The sequence below is a fragment of the Cnephaeus nilssonii genome, assembly GCF_951640355.1.
Source record: "Cnephaeus nilssonii genome assembly, chromosome: 10".
Classification (NCBI taxonomy): Eukaryota; Metazoa; Chordata; class Mammalia; order Chiroptera; family Vespertilionidae; genus Cnephaeus; species Cnephaeus nilssonii.
The window spans coordinates 31,268,048-31,286,237 of NC_137081.1; the positions used below are offsets into that span (position 1 = coordinate 31,268,048).

Below are 18,190 nucleotides of genomic sequence, written 5' to 3' on the forward strand. Positions count from 1 at the left end.
CAGTTTGTCAATTTTGACTAAGGACAGAAAGTTCATGTGTAGTAACAACACACAGACTGAATTTAAGATTATGGTTTATATCATGATGTAATAATCCTCTCTCTTTTCCTTTAGTCAATATTTACCTGTTAGGCCAATATATTATAATTCTGACTTCAAAAGAAGACACTTTGTTTTACCTTCTTCAAGTGTTGGCTTTAGATACTTGTAATATCAAAATTGGAAGTTGAGCTGTCTGAGACTGTTGGCCACATTCTCTTGGGGTTGAGTTCCTCGATCATCGCAGGGCAGGTTTCACTGTTCCCCATGACCCAACAACACAGCTGCGTGGCTCTCAGAATGAGGCAGCTGAACTTTGAGCCACACTGTTTTCTCTCAGCCTTTCAGACAGTCTTTTCTCCTCTGTGGGAAATTGGTCTGTTATCCCATAGCAGCAGGATCTCTTAGGTGGACTTAGGTTTTTCTAATGTATTAATGTTAAAGGATTGGGCAGGAAAACCCAGTGAATGTCCAGTAGGAGGGTGGTCTCTGAGTAAAGAATGCTTTTCCTCCCCTGAATCCCTTAACTACCCCATGTTTAAATGTTTTTCCATTTTAAAAACTGGGGGAAGAATCATCCCCCAGTGAAGAAGGAATAGGAGAACAACAAATAGCTATAAGATTTTCAGATAAATGTGTGAAACCTTATCCAGGTAACAGAGAAGCACGTTTGTGATATGTTAGCAAACTCTTCTAAGTCAACTTGGATATCAATCAGGATTCTTTCTTTTTGGTGGCTTATAAACAACATTTACTTCTTACAGTTCTGGAGGCTGGGAAGTCCAAGATCAAAGTGCCAACACACTTAGTGTCTATGAGGGTCTGCTTCCTAGTTTATAGATAGATAGTGGTCTTCCTACTGTGACCTCACATGGTGGAGGACTCAGTCAGGATTGTTTCAGTGAGGTCGCCATGACCGAATCACTCATGAATTGCCAAGTCCACAGGTAGTCTAGTTGCGAGTTCAGCTGGATCCTGGAGTTCAAATGAGGTCATCATGATTTCTCCCTTTATTTCTTAGACCTATTATTTACTATATTGGCATGATTATGTGACAAAGAAATTTCCTTGGCAATTCTGGACTTAACAATGGACCTTACTGTCTCTGGATTCGGAGAGAGACACTTTTTCCTGAAGTCCAAATTCAGTCCCTGAAAACAGACTCAGAATAGATCTACTTGAGTAATATACCTATGCCTAAACCAGTAACTGTGAACAGGGATGAGGTGTAATAGAATTACACCAAGTATATATTTAAATTTAAACAAATTCACTTTTGTGCTCATATCATCAGTATGCTTCTGTCTGCATACTTCTACACGTTCATTTCACATGTGTGCTCTTTTTCATATTCTGTTCATTTTGTGTATTTTCATATATATATGGAAGTGTGTGTGTATGTGTAATTACATATACTACATTTGATAGATGATTTATAGGATTTTCAAGAGTAAATCTTAAATAACTTCACTGGTCCCCAGCCCAGCTTTAGATGCAATTCCATTGGCCTGAATCATCTGACCATCTCTAGTGGAACTGATAGGGAAGGCAGTGCCTGTTGAAAAACAGCTTCCCCAGTAAGGGAAACGGCATTTCCTTTCTAAAAGGAAAACAAGAAGGGTCTTTTGCCAGAAGGGAAAAAGCAATTGGCAAAGCAATTATTGATTTATTCACTCAACAGGTATTGCTGAGTGTCTACTGTGTCAGGCATTCTTCTAGGCACTGGGCCTACAACAGTGAACTTTACACCAAAGCCCTTCCTTTCCGGAGCTTACACTGTAGGGAGAGAGACAGACATTGGAGTAATGCAGTGCAGATATGCTGTGATATCTGGTAGTGATGAGACCTCTGAAGAATGGTCATGACAAGCATCTTCAGTTATGGGTTGAGTGTTTCAATAGTGCAGCTGGAGGAAACAGGGCAGAGAATCTCTTCTTCTTCTGGGATACTCTTCAGTTAGCCCTTATAAGGTAAGAAGGATCTTGATAGGCCAGTCCTGTTGAGATTATCTCAAGTGTAAGAAAAAGCACAAGCCAAGCCAGCATCTGAATGGGATGGAGTAAGACACGTTCTGGGAATGGGAAGAAATTTGCCATGACAGCTGCATATAGCGCATGTGGAGGTTAAGGTCATAAGGCTGGTGTGATAGATTGGGTGAGACCATGCAAAAACAAGAGTAGCAGGCTAGGGAGTGGCATCACCAGATCCATGGTTATGAAGATGACTGGAAACAGTATGGAAGGTTGGGTATGAGGCTGCCTGCATCAAGAGAGAAAGGCCAGATATGGGGCTGAAAGCAGGATGTTGTCAGATGAACTGGACAGCAGAGCTTTCAGAGGCAGAGTCTGTAGGATTTGGGGACCAACTTGCTTCTAGTGACCTGAAATGACTTGTTCATCATCTAAAATGAGTCTTCTTTTGCAAGTCTACTAATGTTTTGTTAAAGACAGGAAACCTTTAGAAATGGGAAACACACCTGGCTGTCATGGCTCAGTGGTTGAGCGTTGAACTATGAACCAGGAGGTCACAGTTAATTCCTGGTCAGAGCATATGCCTGGGTTGCGGATTCCCAGTGTGGGACATGCAGGAGGCAGCCAATCAATGATTCTCTCTCATCATTGATGTTTCCATCTCTCTCTCCATCTCCCTTCCTCTCTGAAATTAACAAAAATATTTAATTTAAAGAGAGAAGTGGGAAACATATTGTGAAAATGGTTAATGTTGTTTGTTCAGGATAAAAATCTCATCAAGTAACAACAGTGAAGTTATGGGAGTAGGTAGAGCACCCATCAAGACTGGAAAGGGTCCCCATTGGCCTCTGAGAGTGACATGTGTTCTTGGGAAGAGTTCTCGGGAGGGATTGCTGTTGCCTTCCAGACCAGGCTGATGGACTTTCTTGTGTCTTAACAGGCAACACCTATGAAGTGGGAGTTCACATTGCCGACGTCAGTTACTTTGTCCCTGAGGGCTCCGAATTGGATCAAGTGGCTGCTCAGAGAGCTACAAGTGTCTACTTGGTTCAGAAGGTAAAAATCATTCTCTAGTGTCTTGGATTGAAAAATGTGCTTCTATTTAGTCCTCTTCCCTTCTTTTAAATTTTTTTAAATTTCTCTTTAAACAAAAAATTCCTGAGGAACAGCAACCTTGTCTGAATATCTTTTTTCACATCTAATAAGGTCTAAAAAAAAAAAAAAGTTTTCCCTGGAAAAATACTTGTCCTCTATTATTGCATGTTTTCCTTTTAGGCCTTTATATGTTCAATAGGAATGAAATTAAAGAGATACGAAGGCAAGATACAGGTATTCATCTCTAGCCTTCCTATAGACCCTGACACGTAAGTAATGCAGACAAGTAGTCAGCTTCAGCAAGAAATGAGGAAAAATAATTGCTTGCAAACTATCATTCCAAATAAAGCAGGGCTCAGCAAACTCAGCCACAGCAGCCACCATTTTTATAAACTTTTATTGTAACACAGTCACACTCGTTCACTTATGTAGTGTCTATTAAACGGCCATAATATAGAAGAATGGAATGAAAGTTTACTACTAGCCTTTTAAGAAAAAGTTTTTTGTGTTTTTTAAAAATATTTTAAAAATTGATTTTTAGAGAGAGAGGAAGGCACCCTACCGGGATTAAGCCTGCAACCCGGGCATGTGCCCTGACTGGGATTTAAACTGGCAACCTTTTGTTGCACTGGACTCAACCAAGTGAGCCACACCTCCCAGGGTGTTTTGACTCCTGTTCTAAAGGCTGGAGCTCATCTGCCCCTGCCCTGCCCTTTACAAGATACCCTGGATTCTCAGAGATGGAAAAGCAAAGGGGGCCAAGAATATACCATCTGCCTAGTCTTGATTCTGCCATTCCTGATGAGGCACTGAGTCTATAGGCCTCCTTTAACAAGTATTCAATGGGCACCAGTGTCTTCCTGGCACTGCACTTAGCCCTGGGGACGGTGATGAGTAAAAGACCATATGTGAGTTATTTCTACCCCCTTACTGAAGCTCATGAATTCTTCCAACTTCTTCTCCATTCATCTGCTTATTTGGTTATATCACGACTTTCACTTCCTACTTAGCTTCCTTAAATCCCATGTCCCAGTTTTAGATTAGTACCTATACTAGCTTGAACTTTCCCTCCTCCCATGCCCTCAGGACATGACTTCTGGTGTTTACTCTTTGAATACACTAAGGTGAGAGGTATATCCCCACCAACCACCCACTCACACGTACATGGGAGTTGGGAACCTTTTACCTGGCCCCATCTTTCAGGGGCAAGAAACTAGCCCAGGTGCTAAACCTGCTCCATTCTGGAAACTTTGAAATGTCATCACCTAGGGAGAGGATGCAACAACCCAGTCTCCCTCCACTGCCTAATCTGATTTTCAGCTCCCATTGCCAGCACACTTGTGTGCCTACACAGCTGGCAAAAGGAAAAGCAAGGCTATAAGCACTGCCCTCAAAAGCAGCATGTCCTGGTAGGCCACTGTGGTTCTGGCTACCACCTCTCTAACTTCTGGGGAAATTCACTGTGCTGTCTACCCCAGATAGAAGTATTTAAATGGGTAACAAACTATAGGTTTGAGAAAACCACCTACATAAGGGTTCTGAAGAGGCCCTAGAAAGCCCTGATCTTTATGGACATCTTGGCACAAGCATTAAGACATGTCTGTAGGACAGCATTCCCCTTCTCTTAGTTATTGCTGACCTCTCTCTTTACTATCACCTCTTCAAAACCAGGGCTTGAAAAATGTGTATTCCTGGCCACCTGAGCCTCCACTTCCTGCTGTTTCCCAGAATGGGGTGGCCCTTTCATGGACATGCTGTCTAGACCAGGCAGAGAAGACCACCAGAGATCCATGTGCTGCTAATCCTAGAGATGTCCCATCCCTAGGGTCCTAGGAATCAGACCACCTGCTCTTGTTATGCCTGGTCCCTGGCCATAGGGAAAGATCAGTATCATCCTGACAATGCTAACTGTGGTAGTGCATCTTTTTAGAAAGATGCACTGGACTCAACCAAGTGAGCCACACCTCCCAGGGTGTTTTGACTCCTGTTCTAAAGGCTGGAGCTCATCTGCCCCTGCCCTGCCCTTTACAAGATACCCTGGATTCTCAGAGATGGGAAAACAAAGGGAGCCAAGGATATACCATCTGCCTAGTCTTGATTCTGCCATTCCTGGTGAGGCACTGAGTCTATAGGCCTCCTTTAACAAGTATTCAATGGGCACCAGTGTCTTCCTGGCACTGCACTTAGCCCTGGGGACGGTGATGAGTAAAAGACCATATGTGAGTTATTTCTACCCCCTTACTGAAGCTCATGAATTCTTCCAACTTCTTTTCTCCTCCATTCATCTACTTATTTGGTTATATCACGACTTTCACTTCCAGTGTTCTCCCGGGTTCTGAAAATTGTCCCCGACAATTTCATGTCCGTGCTCATAGATGGCTCTGTGGCACCACCTCCATACCCACCCCTCCCCATCACACTATTGCCAAAGATATACCATCTGTGCCCATATCCCAAATGTATAATTACCCTGGAGCCCAAAGCTTCTAAGACTGCCCAGCAATTATAGTATACAGTCAGTCCTCTGTATCCACTGATTTTGTATCCCTGGATCCAACCAACTACATATTTAAAACATTCAGGGGGAAAACAGTTATGTTGTTGCTGACATGTACTATGTAGTTAGCCCTGTGATGGTTACGTCTGTACTAAACATGTATAGACTTTTTTTCTTGTTATTCCCTAAACTATACAGTTTAACAACTATTTACATAGCACTTACATTGTATTAGGGATTATAAGTAATCTAGGGATGAGTTAAAGGTTGTGCATGGGTTCTATGCAAATACAACATACACCATCATACCTAATAAAATGGTAATATGCAAATTACCATCACTCCGCTACGCCCACGATTGGGCCGGCTGGAGGCGCGGGGGGCGGGACTCAGGGTGGCCGATTGGCTGGCGGTAGGAGCGGGGGGCGGGGACCGGCTTAAACGGCCGGCGCTGGTTAGGCCGGTGCTGCGGAAGACGCTGGTGGCGGAACTCGGGGTGGCCGATTGCGTGGCTGCTGGCACCAGTTTTCTGCCAGCAGCAGTTTTCCTCTGGCTACCCGCCCGATCAGAGCACCTCCCGATGGAGTTCCTCTCGGGGTGGCCGATCGTGCTGGTAGGAGGCGCTCTGATCGGCGGGTGGCCAGAGGAAAACTGCTGCTGGCGGATAACTGGTGCCAGCAGCCAGGTGAAGGAAAAGTCTATTGCATGAAACTTCGTGCAACGGGCTCCTAGTTTAATATAAGGGACTTGAGCATTTTCGGATTTTGGTATCTGTGGGGGTTGTCCTGAAACCTGTCCCCCATGGATATTGAGGGATGACTGTACTTCCTTTTCAAGTCTGAAACCAAGGCTTTCTACAAATAGAGACGTCAACTGTGTCAGGGGTTTCTCAGCCTCTCTGTCTTTGCTGTGGAGCCCACTTCTGCCAGGACTTCTGCTACTTAAATACAGCCATCATGGAAAGTTCCCATGATTCCCACAGACCCAAAACCTCATGTAGTTCTGCTCTGGTGCACAGGATTGGTTCACCCCCACCTCAGCCCTAGTGGGCATCATCTGTGATATGTGGAAGATTGACTTCCAAACATACCTCTGCCACATCCAATAAACCTAATGTCATTTGACCTTTGAGTGCCCCAGCCGCGTGCTAGCAATGCATTGACTACATTTACTATAGCCTCAGGTTGGAGATGTCTCATCCACATCCCCTGCCCGAAAATGCAGGACCTCTTAGAGGAGGGAGATGAGACTTCAAAATCACTATTATCTACAAAAACTATAATGTTATGATGGAAAGATAAATAAAAGTAGCAATCTCTTTGCAGACCACATAAAAGTGCATAAAACGCCGAAACCGGTTTGGCTCAGTGGATAGAGCGTCGGCCTGCGGACTGAAGGGTCCCAGGTTCGATTCCGGTCAGGGGCATGTACCTTGGTTGCGGGCACATCCCCAGTGGGGGTTGTGCAGGAGGCAGCTGATCAATGTTTCTCTATCATCGATGTTTCTAGCTCTCTATCCCTCTCTCTTCCTCTCTGTGAAAAATCAATAAAATATATTTTTAAAAAAAAGTGCATAAAAGAAATGTTCTCCCCACGTAGAAAAGTTTAACTCTGCTCTGCAAATTCAAATATTTAGGAATTTTTGTCACAATGTGAGGTTCTTCTAAGCAGGTGTCTTTCTCTTATCTAACTGCTGCATTCTCTTTTTATAGCCAGGAATTTTGTTTCAAAATTAGGAAATGATGAAACAAAATTGGGTTAAATAACTAAACATGTTTTCAGTTCTCTTTGATTTCCTGACTGTCACAGTTCTAGAATTTATTGTTGGGACTCTGCTCCTAAGCTCTGAAAGCAGGAGCTGGGTGGAGGAAGGGCCTTCATGCCTCTGAATGGCTGCGGGCTCCTGCCGCCTGCCGGCACTGCCCCAGCTTGGCAGGAGCCAGTGGCGCCGGCCTACAACCTTGGACAGCAGCAGCTTTGCCTCCGGATTCCTTGGAACCACAGCTCTGACCTTTCCTCCTACTCGTTTTTGTTTCTTAAAGGACTGTGTCCAGGAACTCTTCTGCTGTTTTCACTTTACTTTGCCTATAAAGGTCTTCTTAAAAGCTGGATGAGCTGTGTTCCTCCTCCTCAAATCCTCTGCTCTCTCATTTGGCAGAATCATTATCCCAACTCCATCAGATGGGGGAGGGAATATGTGTGGTGGGGGCGGGAGTGCCGGATATTTTCCCACCTGGAGGGAATGTGGCACTAATTGTGTTCATTCAGTGCAACTGACCTGTGAGTGACTAATGTCAGATTGCAATCTAAGCTTGATGGGGAATTCTCATGGGATCAGGACAGCATGCAGGGCAACAGATCTGGGTCCAAATACTGTCTTACTGCCTTCTAAATGAGATTTGTTTTTGTTGGGACGTTATTCACAGAAATAAGTATTTGGTTATTCTTGTTAACACTAGGGTTTACTCAGGAGGAAAGATAAATTTAAATATTGTCTGTTTAAATCCCTTGAAAAAACACCTTTTATTCTTTTCTTTTTTTAATAGAAGATATCTATTAGGCTAGGGACTATTTGCCCTAACTTAGGCCTGTCCTTCTCAGGAGGACATGCCATCTACCCAGTTAATGTTTCCCACTGTCTTCTCTGAGAGAGAAATATAATGGAATTGTAAAATTTAAGGTAATTCTTTTAAATAAGTGAATTGAGTTTTAGAAGTAAAAGAAAACCTAAACAGTTGAAACCTAAACCAAAAATTTCTGCCTATTGGCCCAAGCACTTGTGTTATTTTAGGTGTGAAACAGCTCAAATGAAAGTTCGCCCATAAATCTCTACGATATTTTATTGGTACTGCTTTATAATAGAGATCAAAGATTGGGATTGGAAGCCTGTCTTAATGTGAAGTCCAAAGAGTTTTAAGATGTTCCTTTCTGACCCCAGCAGGTTGTCAGAATGTTGATGTTTTGTTAATGTCAAACTGTGCAACACAGAGTTGATCAAATTCAGAATTCATGGAAGTGTTGATGTGAAAAAGAAAACTCTTTAAACAGAGATGTTGGTTGGCAAGTGAATTATCTCTGTTCTTTTAAGTTGTTTATGTGTGTGAGTTGGGAGCTAGCTGAGTGCACCTCATTGCTAAAACCTCGAAGTCCTCAGAGAGGAGAAAATTCACCACGTTCTCAGGCTCAGACAGCCAGTGGGCACAGAAGGTGTGAGGGAGGTTTGGGAGCCAGCGGTGGCCTGAGCTGAGAGAGACAGAAGAGGCCTCTACAGCCCCTCCTGGTTTTGCGCAACCCAGTTAACAGCTAGCTTCCTTCAGCTATTGTAGCCCCCTTGTCACTGCTAGTCACCTCCTGTTCCTCCTTGCCTAGCTGATTGATTCTTCCCCTCTGTGGCCCTTTCTGTTGGTCACAGGGCTGTCCTGGCTAACCCGTTGCTGAACTTGGCCAGCCTACCCGCTGTGGCTTTTGCAGATGTTTCTGCTCTCTGAGGCTAATATAAGATTTTATAGTCTTGTTGGTACCCCCACCCAGCTTCCTTGGGCAGTGGTGTATTTACCTAAATGATCAATTCTCTCAGCTCTCTTAAGCTCTAGTCCAGAATGCTTAGAAAGTCGGTATTGTCCCTTTTTATCCATGACCAGCTTTTAAGCTCTGCCCTGACCCAACTTTGATCCTGACTCTGAAACATGCTTAAGAAGATTTAGCACCCTTTAATCCCCTTTCCTTTCCTGCTGCCTGAGGTGCTACTAGTCTTCATCCAGTTAGCATTTATCAAGTTCCAGCTGTGTGCCAGGTGCCAGGCTTATGAAAAGGGCAGAGATGCTGATCTTGGCCTGGGAAGTCTGAGGAGGTGGGCATGTAACAAACAATTACAATGCACTGGGCTACCTGTACTCCCAAGGTGAGGAAGTACTATAGAGAAGAGAGGTTTTATTTGCCCTGGTTGGTGGTAAGAGAGGAGCTTCCATAAGAGCCAAGAAGGCATTATAAAGCTATTGATTTTTTTGAGCAGGGCTTCAAATTATGAGTAGAAAATTTTTAGATAGACAAAAGTGGATGGAGAGGGCATTCTAGGCCCAGGCTAGGAAAAGCATGGAACTTTTCAGGGAACCGTATATAGTTTAGAATTGCTGGGGTGTATGTTGCAGGGGGTGCCAAGAGATGCTACAGAGATGCCTGGAATGGTGGGCTAAAGAGCTTGGGCTTCATTTTGAGCGCAAGCAGGGAAGTGACATGATTTTTTTTTATTAAGATGGGCAACCCCCTTAGCAACCATGTGGTTGAAGAACAGTGATGCTACAGTTATCAGTACCAGAGCCCTTTCCCTCGGTTGTGACCCCTTGAGGCTTTGAGTGACCCTCCACAGAATCATAGGGGAAGTCTACTGATGTGCTGGCGTCCAGCTGGAGCCCAGGAAAAGTAGAGCAATAAATGTCTGCAGCCTGTGGCTAAAATGGACATCCTGAGCACGAAGTGTTTCACATTTGCCTCCAAATTGCCTCCCCTCCCAATCTAGCAATCCATCTCACACAACTAAGAGTGGGGTGAGGCAGATGGGAAAGCTCAGCTTTCACTGTGACTTTGCTGTCTCCTTAGAGGAGGGATCCCGGTGTTGTGCCTGTTGCTCCTGGAGAGGCCTGGGCCACATGTGACCTGGGCCATGACCAGGCTGGTTCGCAGACTTCTCAGAGCCCTCCCTTATTAGTAGGATGAATAAAAAATCAAATTACAGAATTTAGCTCATCAACTGTCGGGGAAGGTAAAAGCAATGTACCTTAATAGAAGTGGGATTGCAGGTTATCATTGGATGGAGTTTAGTAAGAAGATGTAGAAATCTGGAGACTAATAAAGAAATCTTATCCAGAATAATTTCCACTCCGGAACTCTACTGCTATTGGAAAATATCCCAAGAGAGACAAAGGTGTCAACACTTTACCAGTGGAGATGGAGAGGGAAAAATTCATTTTAGAGAGATTTAGAAGGTAAGACCTACCAGACCTGAATACTGGTGGGTTGTAGCAGGAAGAGGGGAGTGGAGGAATCACAAAGTAATACCTAGTTGTGGTCTGTGGGAGGTGTGTGTGTGTGTCTATGTGTGTGTGTGTGTTGTTTGCTTGCTTATTTAACTGGGATAAGGTACTGCTCTTAACTGAGAAAGAAAATACAGACACAGGAACAGGTGAAGGGATGAAAATGCTGACCTTTGTCTTCTATATGCAAAGTTGAAGTAGGCATGCAATGTCCAAATCAGGGTATGCAAAGGGCAGTGTAATAGAGGGGTCTGGAGCTACCAGGAGAGGAAAGGCAGGGCTAGAGGCGGGCATATAGATGGGACTCATGTATCAGTGGTCATGCACACCCAGGGGTGAAGGGGCTCCTTGGGGAGAATGTGCAGAGAGAGAATAAAAAGCAAAGCCCAGAGAGAGAGGAGCACCAGGGTTGAGGGAGCCTGGGAAGGAGAAGAGACCTATAAAGACCAATACAGAGGAGCGTCTGAGTGTCCACTAGTTCTTTGTTTCCAAATGTACATAGACCTATAAATGTAATATTTTACCTGACACATAGTTGTTTATATGTGCACTGAAAAAAGACAAAAGTTCTGTACCAACATGTTACCATTGTTTATTCTAAGGCATGGAGCCTCAGAATTTTTGCATTCTCATGTTTTGGTTTGTTGTCACCTAAAATTTCTACAGTGAACATATAATTTTTGCAATTTTAAAATGTCATATTGCCTTGAGATGTGAAAACAAACTGGAAATGAAAACAGGAAGCGAAACTATTTTGAGAACCTTACCTGAGAAGTGAAGGGAGGGCTCAGAGGGAGAGGGAGAGGGAGAGCTAAACTGAGGAGGTGAGTGTTGTCTGTTGTTGCTAAGACTGGCCTTGTATATGGTCTATAAGAAAGATATGACACCAGCAGAGCAGGTAGCTGATTGAGAAGAGCGTTGGCGGGAGGGGTGGATCAAATGCCCAGACAGAGGCCAGGCTTTAGACAAGGAGGACACTTGTACTTGTGAGTTGTCAGGGAACTGAGGCACTCAGGTGAAGTTAGAGGGGGTGGAGTCTGGAGAAACTGGTGAAGGAAAGAGCTGGAAGGATGCTTGGGAACAAGTGAGTTTGACGTGCTCACCTTCTCTGTGAAGAAGAGTTGAGGTTTTCTATTGAAAATGAGGCAGAAGGCAGTTGGGCAGGAAGTTTGAGGAGAGTAATGAAGTTTTGGAATAGAGCCTGAGGGGCACAGAGGAAGGAACTAAGCAATGTAAGTGAAAGACTGCCAGCCACCACTGGGTGGGAGCTAAGGCTGGTTCAGTGGTGCACCTGCACACGGTCCATTGATTTCCTCCATCACCACTCGTCTGTGAGTGGCAGAAGCAGGAAAGGCAGATGATAAGCTTGACTGTGGGTCTGTAGACTTGGGACAGTGAAAGTGAGCAAGTTTGAGAACTTTGAAAGAAATAGCCACGTGGTCCATACTGAGTAGTGAAGCTAATGAGGACAAGGCAGGACTCAACTGTGGACAATCTCAGGGATGCATAAGCATCTGCACAATGCTAATGACAACTAGCAGTTTCTCAACTCCTGCAGAGACCTGGTCTTTCTTCTCTTTCTAGTTACACACCATGTTATGCGCATATCACCCCTGCTTCGGAGTCTCTCCAGGTACCATGGCAGATCTTATGCAGAGAAGTGTGCATGGGGCACTGTGCTGTTGTCCAGGCAGGTCTTCCCTGAAATAATAGGACTGTATTTAAAGCAGCTTATCAGGAGCAGCTGCCTGTCTCCCCAGCCCCATCTCCCATGGGGATCCCTGCTGTGCTCTGTTCTTGATACATGTGCCTCATGTCATAGAGCACATTCCCACTGACCCCAGCAGAAGTCAGGCCCGATTTATGAGAGGCATGACATGCCAAACCACAGATGTGATTGTGGTTTACTCATTTTCCTTTCAAAGACATAGAAGTAACCATTTATTTACAAAACTATGTGGACATAAAAACTGTTTTCTCTGAATTCCGTCTGAATTCTGCCCTAAGAAATTTTATTAAAAGGAATACTCTTTAAAATTTAAAGATAATTATACTACAAGAAAAGTGTTAATGTTTAGCTTCTTTCTGAGCACTTAGGTTCTTTGGCATCACATTGCAGTGTGAATGTTAAAATGTCATCTTCTGTATAAGATACAGGAGACCAAGCAGTGTTTATCTATAACCAGGGCAGCCCCTGTGTGTGTCCATTGTTTTTAGGGGAGAGTAGCCAAAACAGCTTATCTTATACTTAAAGTACTAGCTGCCTGTGAAAATCTTTTGTAAAGATGTTTAAGTAGAAGTCTGCCATGTATTTCATAAAATCTTCTGTGATGCAGTAAACAGTAAACATAGAAAAAAACAGGTGATTCATTTCCCAGGCAAAAGTCATTCATTCATTCAACCAAAGTGCCTGCTGTGTGTCTGGTGCTGGATAGAGAGACAGGAACAGGAGCTGGAGCTGGTCTTCATTCCTAAGGATTACATGGTCTAGTAGAGGGGAGAGGCACATAAAGAAGCAATTAGGATGAGTGTGTTAAGGGCTACAGAAGTACTGTGAAAGAGCAGGAAGGATGGACTAAGTGACAGACGTTCAGGACTGCCTCTAGTTCTTTTTGAAAGAATGGGGCTGGGGTGGGGAAGTACACAGAACATAGTACACACTCCACCTGGGGGAATCTGTATAATCTTTTTAGAAATGGTGATGAGTTGAATCTTAAAGGATGTGCAAAAGTTGGCCAGATGCCAATTATCCATACAAGTATTCCAGAAAGAGGGAACGAGAGCTAGAGCAATGAGCAGGCCTGGCAGGTGAAGGGGTGTGCAGTGAGCAAGTCAGTGTGGCTCTGATTGGGGTGTAGAGGGGAACACCAGGGCAAAGACTGGGGGAAGGCTAAGCCATGTGACCAAAGATCCAGTAGACCGTGGGATGGCCAAGGAGCTGACTTTTATTGGGCACCTTCAATATTGTTTTCCTAATAAGGAAACTGAGACTCAGAGAACTAGACTAGCTTGCCCAACTTGTACAGGATTAAACCTCAAGTCTGTCTGGCTTCAAAGCCTTTGCTCTTTTTTCCTGCATTGTGCTGATGATGAACCTGGACATAATGCTATTGGTTAATGATTTTCAGACAATTTGCAAATACAATGTTAACCCCAAACTCCGATGTATAGTGTTACCTGAACAGATCTGGTTAATATCTTCACAGTGCCATGTACATTTGCTATAAGTAAAAAGCTCACATCAGAACATTACTGTTAACGAAAATGCATACTGTATTTGGATTTCACCAGTTTTTGCACTATTGCCTTCTTTCTGTACCAGGGTCCAGTCCAGGGTACCACATTGCATTTAGTTGCAATAACTTTCTTTTGACAAACACTAACACATGAAGTCAGGAGTTGTGCTACATCCTCAGATACTCAGTTTTGTGATTCACAATCAGATACTGCCTTGTACACTTAGAAGAAATCTTAACTAGCAGGGTGAGCAGCCTGCTACCAAATACAGTTGGTATAATTATCTGATAATGCAGCCCAAAGAAGAATTCAAGAATCCACCACAAAAAACTCGATTTGGCCTGTCTTACTCAGCTTGGGCTGTCATACAAAATATCAAAGAGGGGACTTAAACAACTCACATTTATTTTTTCATAGCTCCAGATGCTAGAAGTCCCAGAAGAAGATGTCAGCCAATTTGGTTCCTACTGAGGACTCTTCCTGGCTTATAGTGTTACCTGAACACTATTTTCACAGGCAGCTAGTACTTTAAGTATAAGATAAGCTGAACAGATCTGGTTGTATTTATTAACATAAATTTCTTCCATATTTAAATGTATGGCACTTAGGAAACATACTAGATAATAAAACATAATAAAAACAGTGGCTTTCTTTTTAATAAACTCTTGTATTTTGAAATAATTTTAGATTTACAATGAAGTTGCAATGACATTACAGAGGGGGTCCATGCTCAGTGGCCTTACTTGGCGTTTTGTGTATGTGCAGGGTAGAGGGGTGTTTATCTCTTTCTATAGGATCAGGGACCCACCCTTATGACCTTATCTAACCTTGATTACCTCCTAAAGACCTCACCTCCAAATACAGTCAAATTGAGGGTTAGGGCTTCAACATGAAATTGGGGATGGGAGACACAATTCAGTCCATAGCATAGTCCAAAGGCTGAAATTATGTAAAATCTTTACAATTCAATCATGGCACAATATGGTACTGAAACTTAATCCATTTTGTTCAATATGTTTATGCAGGTAAAAATGTATTACTTTGTAAAACACTTGATATGTACAAGAAAAAAAATTAATTACATTTTAATATTCATTAAATAAGTTAAAGAAAATATAGTGTTATTTGAACATATGGTATAAAAGTAATGATGAGAAAAAATTTCAAAAGTGGTTATCTTATAAAAGCTATTACCAGACATTTGCAGGTGGTCATTAGATTGTACATAGGTATTAGGAAGATACAGCATCCCTTAGGACAATTAGTTGTTACTGGTGTGGGCTGTGAGTTCTAGAATTTACTTTTCCATACCAAGGTTATTTACTGTACTGAAATGGTACAAGTACAGACACTTCACACAGAATAAGAAAACACTGGGGTTTGTTTTGCCTTTGCTGACATAGAAACTTAACTAGCTAATTTTACATCAACTAGTGCATAGTTGCTCCTCTTACCTGTCACTCCAGTTACTTCACACAGAGTAGCATGTTACCTGTACTTGGCTGCAAATCAAGTAGGTATGCAGTGTGTTGAACAAATGGCCATTGATGCTCTGTTTTTAGTTTGGGTGGTGGGGTGAATGGTACTGCCATTAATCCAGAAAACTGAGAAAAAGAATAGATTCAAAGGAAGGAGGGAGAGAGTTTGAAATATCTCTAGGAAATCTGGGTAGAGATATTCAAATCATCTCTGGAATTTTAGAGAAAACAAGTAATATTCTAGAATAGCCATCATTTAAAAGTAAATTGAAAAGATATATTTTTTAATTAAAGAGAGCATACCATTGTATCAGTTACGGGATAGAAAGATCAATAAAAGGAAGAAATAATTTGGGTTTAAAACACTGCAAAATGAGTGACTAGTAGACTACAATGTTCATCTAGGAAACCTGTATTTAAGAACCTTTCAGTATAAGCCAGTCAAAGAAAGACAAGTATCACATGATCTCACTTATACGTGGAATCAGATGAACAAAATACACTGACGAACAAAATAGAAAAAGAAAAGAGAACCTTTCAGGGATATTTCATTGGAATATCTATTAATGTTCCAACATGTGATTTGATCAGTTGTGTTATTTTCAATTACTAAAGCATTGATTCAGCAATTTTACTTGGATGAAATTCTGTTATACTTAGTCCTTAGATTCTTTTTATTGTCCCCAGCTTTATTGAAGAATCATTGACAAATGTAATTGTATGTATTTAAAGTGTATAGTGTTACATGGATGGAGATGGAGAGCATTATGCTAAGTGAAATAAGCCAGTCAGAGAAAGATAAATATCACATGATCTCACTCATTTGTGGAATATAATGAACAACATAAACTGATGAACAAAAATAGATCCAGAGACAGAGAAACATCAATCAGAACGTCAAACCTCAGGGAAGGTAAGGGACAATGGGGGTAAGGGGGAGAGATCAACCAAAGGACTTATATGCATGCATATAAGCCTAATCAATGGACACAGACAACAGGGGGGTGGGGGCATGAATGGGAGGTGGGGGGTAATGGGGAAAAAGGACACATATGTAGTACCTTAATCAATAAAGAAATTTTAAAAAATAAAGTGTATAGTGTTATGATTTCATATACATATACATTGTGAAATGATTGCCAAAGTCAAGATAATTAAGACATTTATCAACTCATGTAATTAACTCTTTTTTGTGTGTATGGTGAGAGGACACTTAAGATCTCTCAAAAAAAAAATCTGCTCTCATCAAATTTCAAGTATACAGTATCTTATCAGTAACTGTAGTCACCATGCTGTATCTTAGATCCTCAGAATGTATTCACCTTATAACTAAAAGTATGTAACCTTTGACCAACATCTCTCTATTCGCATCTTACCCACCAACCCCCCACCTCCAGCCCCTGGCAACCACCATTCTACTCTCTGTTTCTATGAATAGGCTTTTTTTCCCCCAAAGATTTAACATGTATATGATACCATACACTACTTGTATTTCTCTCTCTGGCTTATTTCATTTAGCATTATGCCCTCCAAGTTCATCCATGTTGTCACAAATGGCAGGATTTCCTTCCAACAGCCAAATAATATTCCTCTGTGTGTGTGTCACATTTTTTAGCCATTCATTTGAGATATAGACACAGACAAACACACACACACACACACACACACACACACACACACATGCACATATATATGTATATCACATATTTTAATCCATTCATCAATGGACACTTGGGTTGTTTCCATGTCTTGGCTATTGTGAATAATACTGTCATGAACATGTGCCGGGGCTGACCAGCAGACCCTGAGCGACGGATGAACAGATTGCTCTGATGCACGTTTCTGTGAAAAAAGAGGACTAAGGGACTGCTTGGCTGTCGCCACCAAGTAGCCCTGTTCGCCTGCCTCCTTTGGCTTTTATTGTCATAACAGCTTGAACTAAAATTAACCTCTAGATACAATCACCAAGGTAAGCATCCTTGAGAAAGCACATTCTTCTACAAGGTCAGGTCTAAAGACTAAACAGATCCCTTAGTAAAACACCCGGGGGATCAGACTTGTTGGGAAAAGTCAAGGTAGGGGCTGCCGCCTTCGGCAAGGTCCCCCCAGAGGCCCCAACCTTTCTGAGAATCCTCCTTACAGACATTCCAACCAAGTCCTGTACTTCTCCACAAACATGGGAGTGCAGATATCTCTTAGAAGTAATAGTAAGTCACCATGGTTCCCTTCCCTTCTAATATATACCTAAAAGTGAGATTGCTGGATCATATGGTAGTTCTATTTTTAATTTTTTGAGGAACCTTCATACTGTTTTCCATAGTAGCTGTACCAATTTACATTCCCATCAACAATGTACAAGGGTTTCCTTTCCTCTACATCTTTGCCAACATTTGTTATCTTTGTCTTTTTTGTAATAGCCATCATGTGAGGTGATAAAGAAATAAAGAAAGCAATCCTACTTACAATAACATCAAAAACAATAAAATACTTAGGAATAAATTTAAGGAGATGAAAGACCTATACACTGAAAACTGTAAGACTAATTTTTTACAAGGGTGACAAGAACACACAATGGGGAAAGGATAGTCTCTTTCAATAAAAGTTGGGATAATTGGATAGCCTCATGCAAAAGACCCCTACACCACTATGCATAAAAAACAAACTCAAAATGAATTGAAGACTTAAAGAGTAAGACCTTGGGTTTTTAAGTATATAGTTCAACTGGAATAGTTATATCCTAAAGTACAGGTCATTCTTGAGTCTAAAGCTTCAGTTTTAATATATGGTAAAATGTAGTTGTTTTTCATTGCTCTAATGTATTTTTCCCTGCTACCAATTCTTCTT

At 42.2% G+C, this 18,190-nt stretch overlaps 1 protein-coding gene across 6 annotated transcripts in view; it reads left to right on the top strand.

Annotated features, from left to right (window-relative positions):
• The window catches only part of DIS3L2 (DIS3 like 3'-5' exoribonuclease 2), a 345,537-nt gene that overhangs the window by 221,132 nt on the left and 106,215 nt on the right, over positions 1–18,190 (top strand). For all 6 annotated transcript variants that reach the window (XM_079782043.1, XM_079782046.1, XM_079782041.1 and 3 more), the window contains one exon: positions 2,950–3,065. In XM_079782043.1, the coding sequence (XP_079638169.1) occupies positions 2,950–3,065 (116 nt within the window). The remainder of the gene's footprint in view (positions 1–2,949; positions 3,066–18,190) is intronic.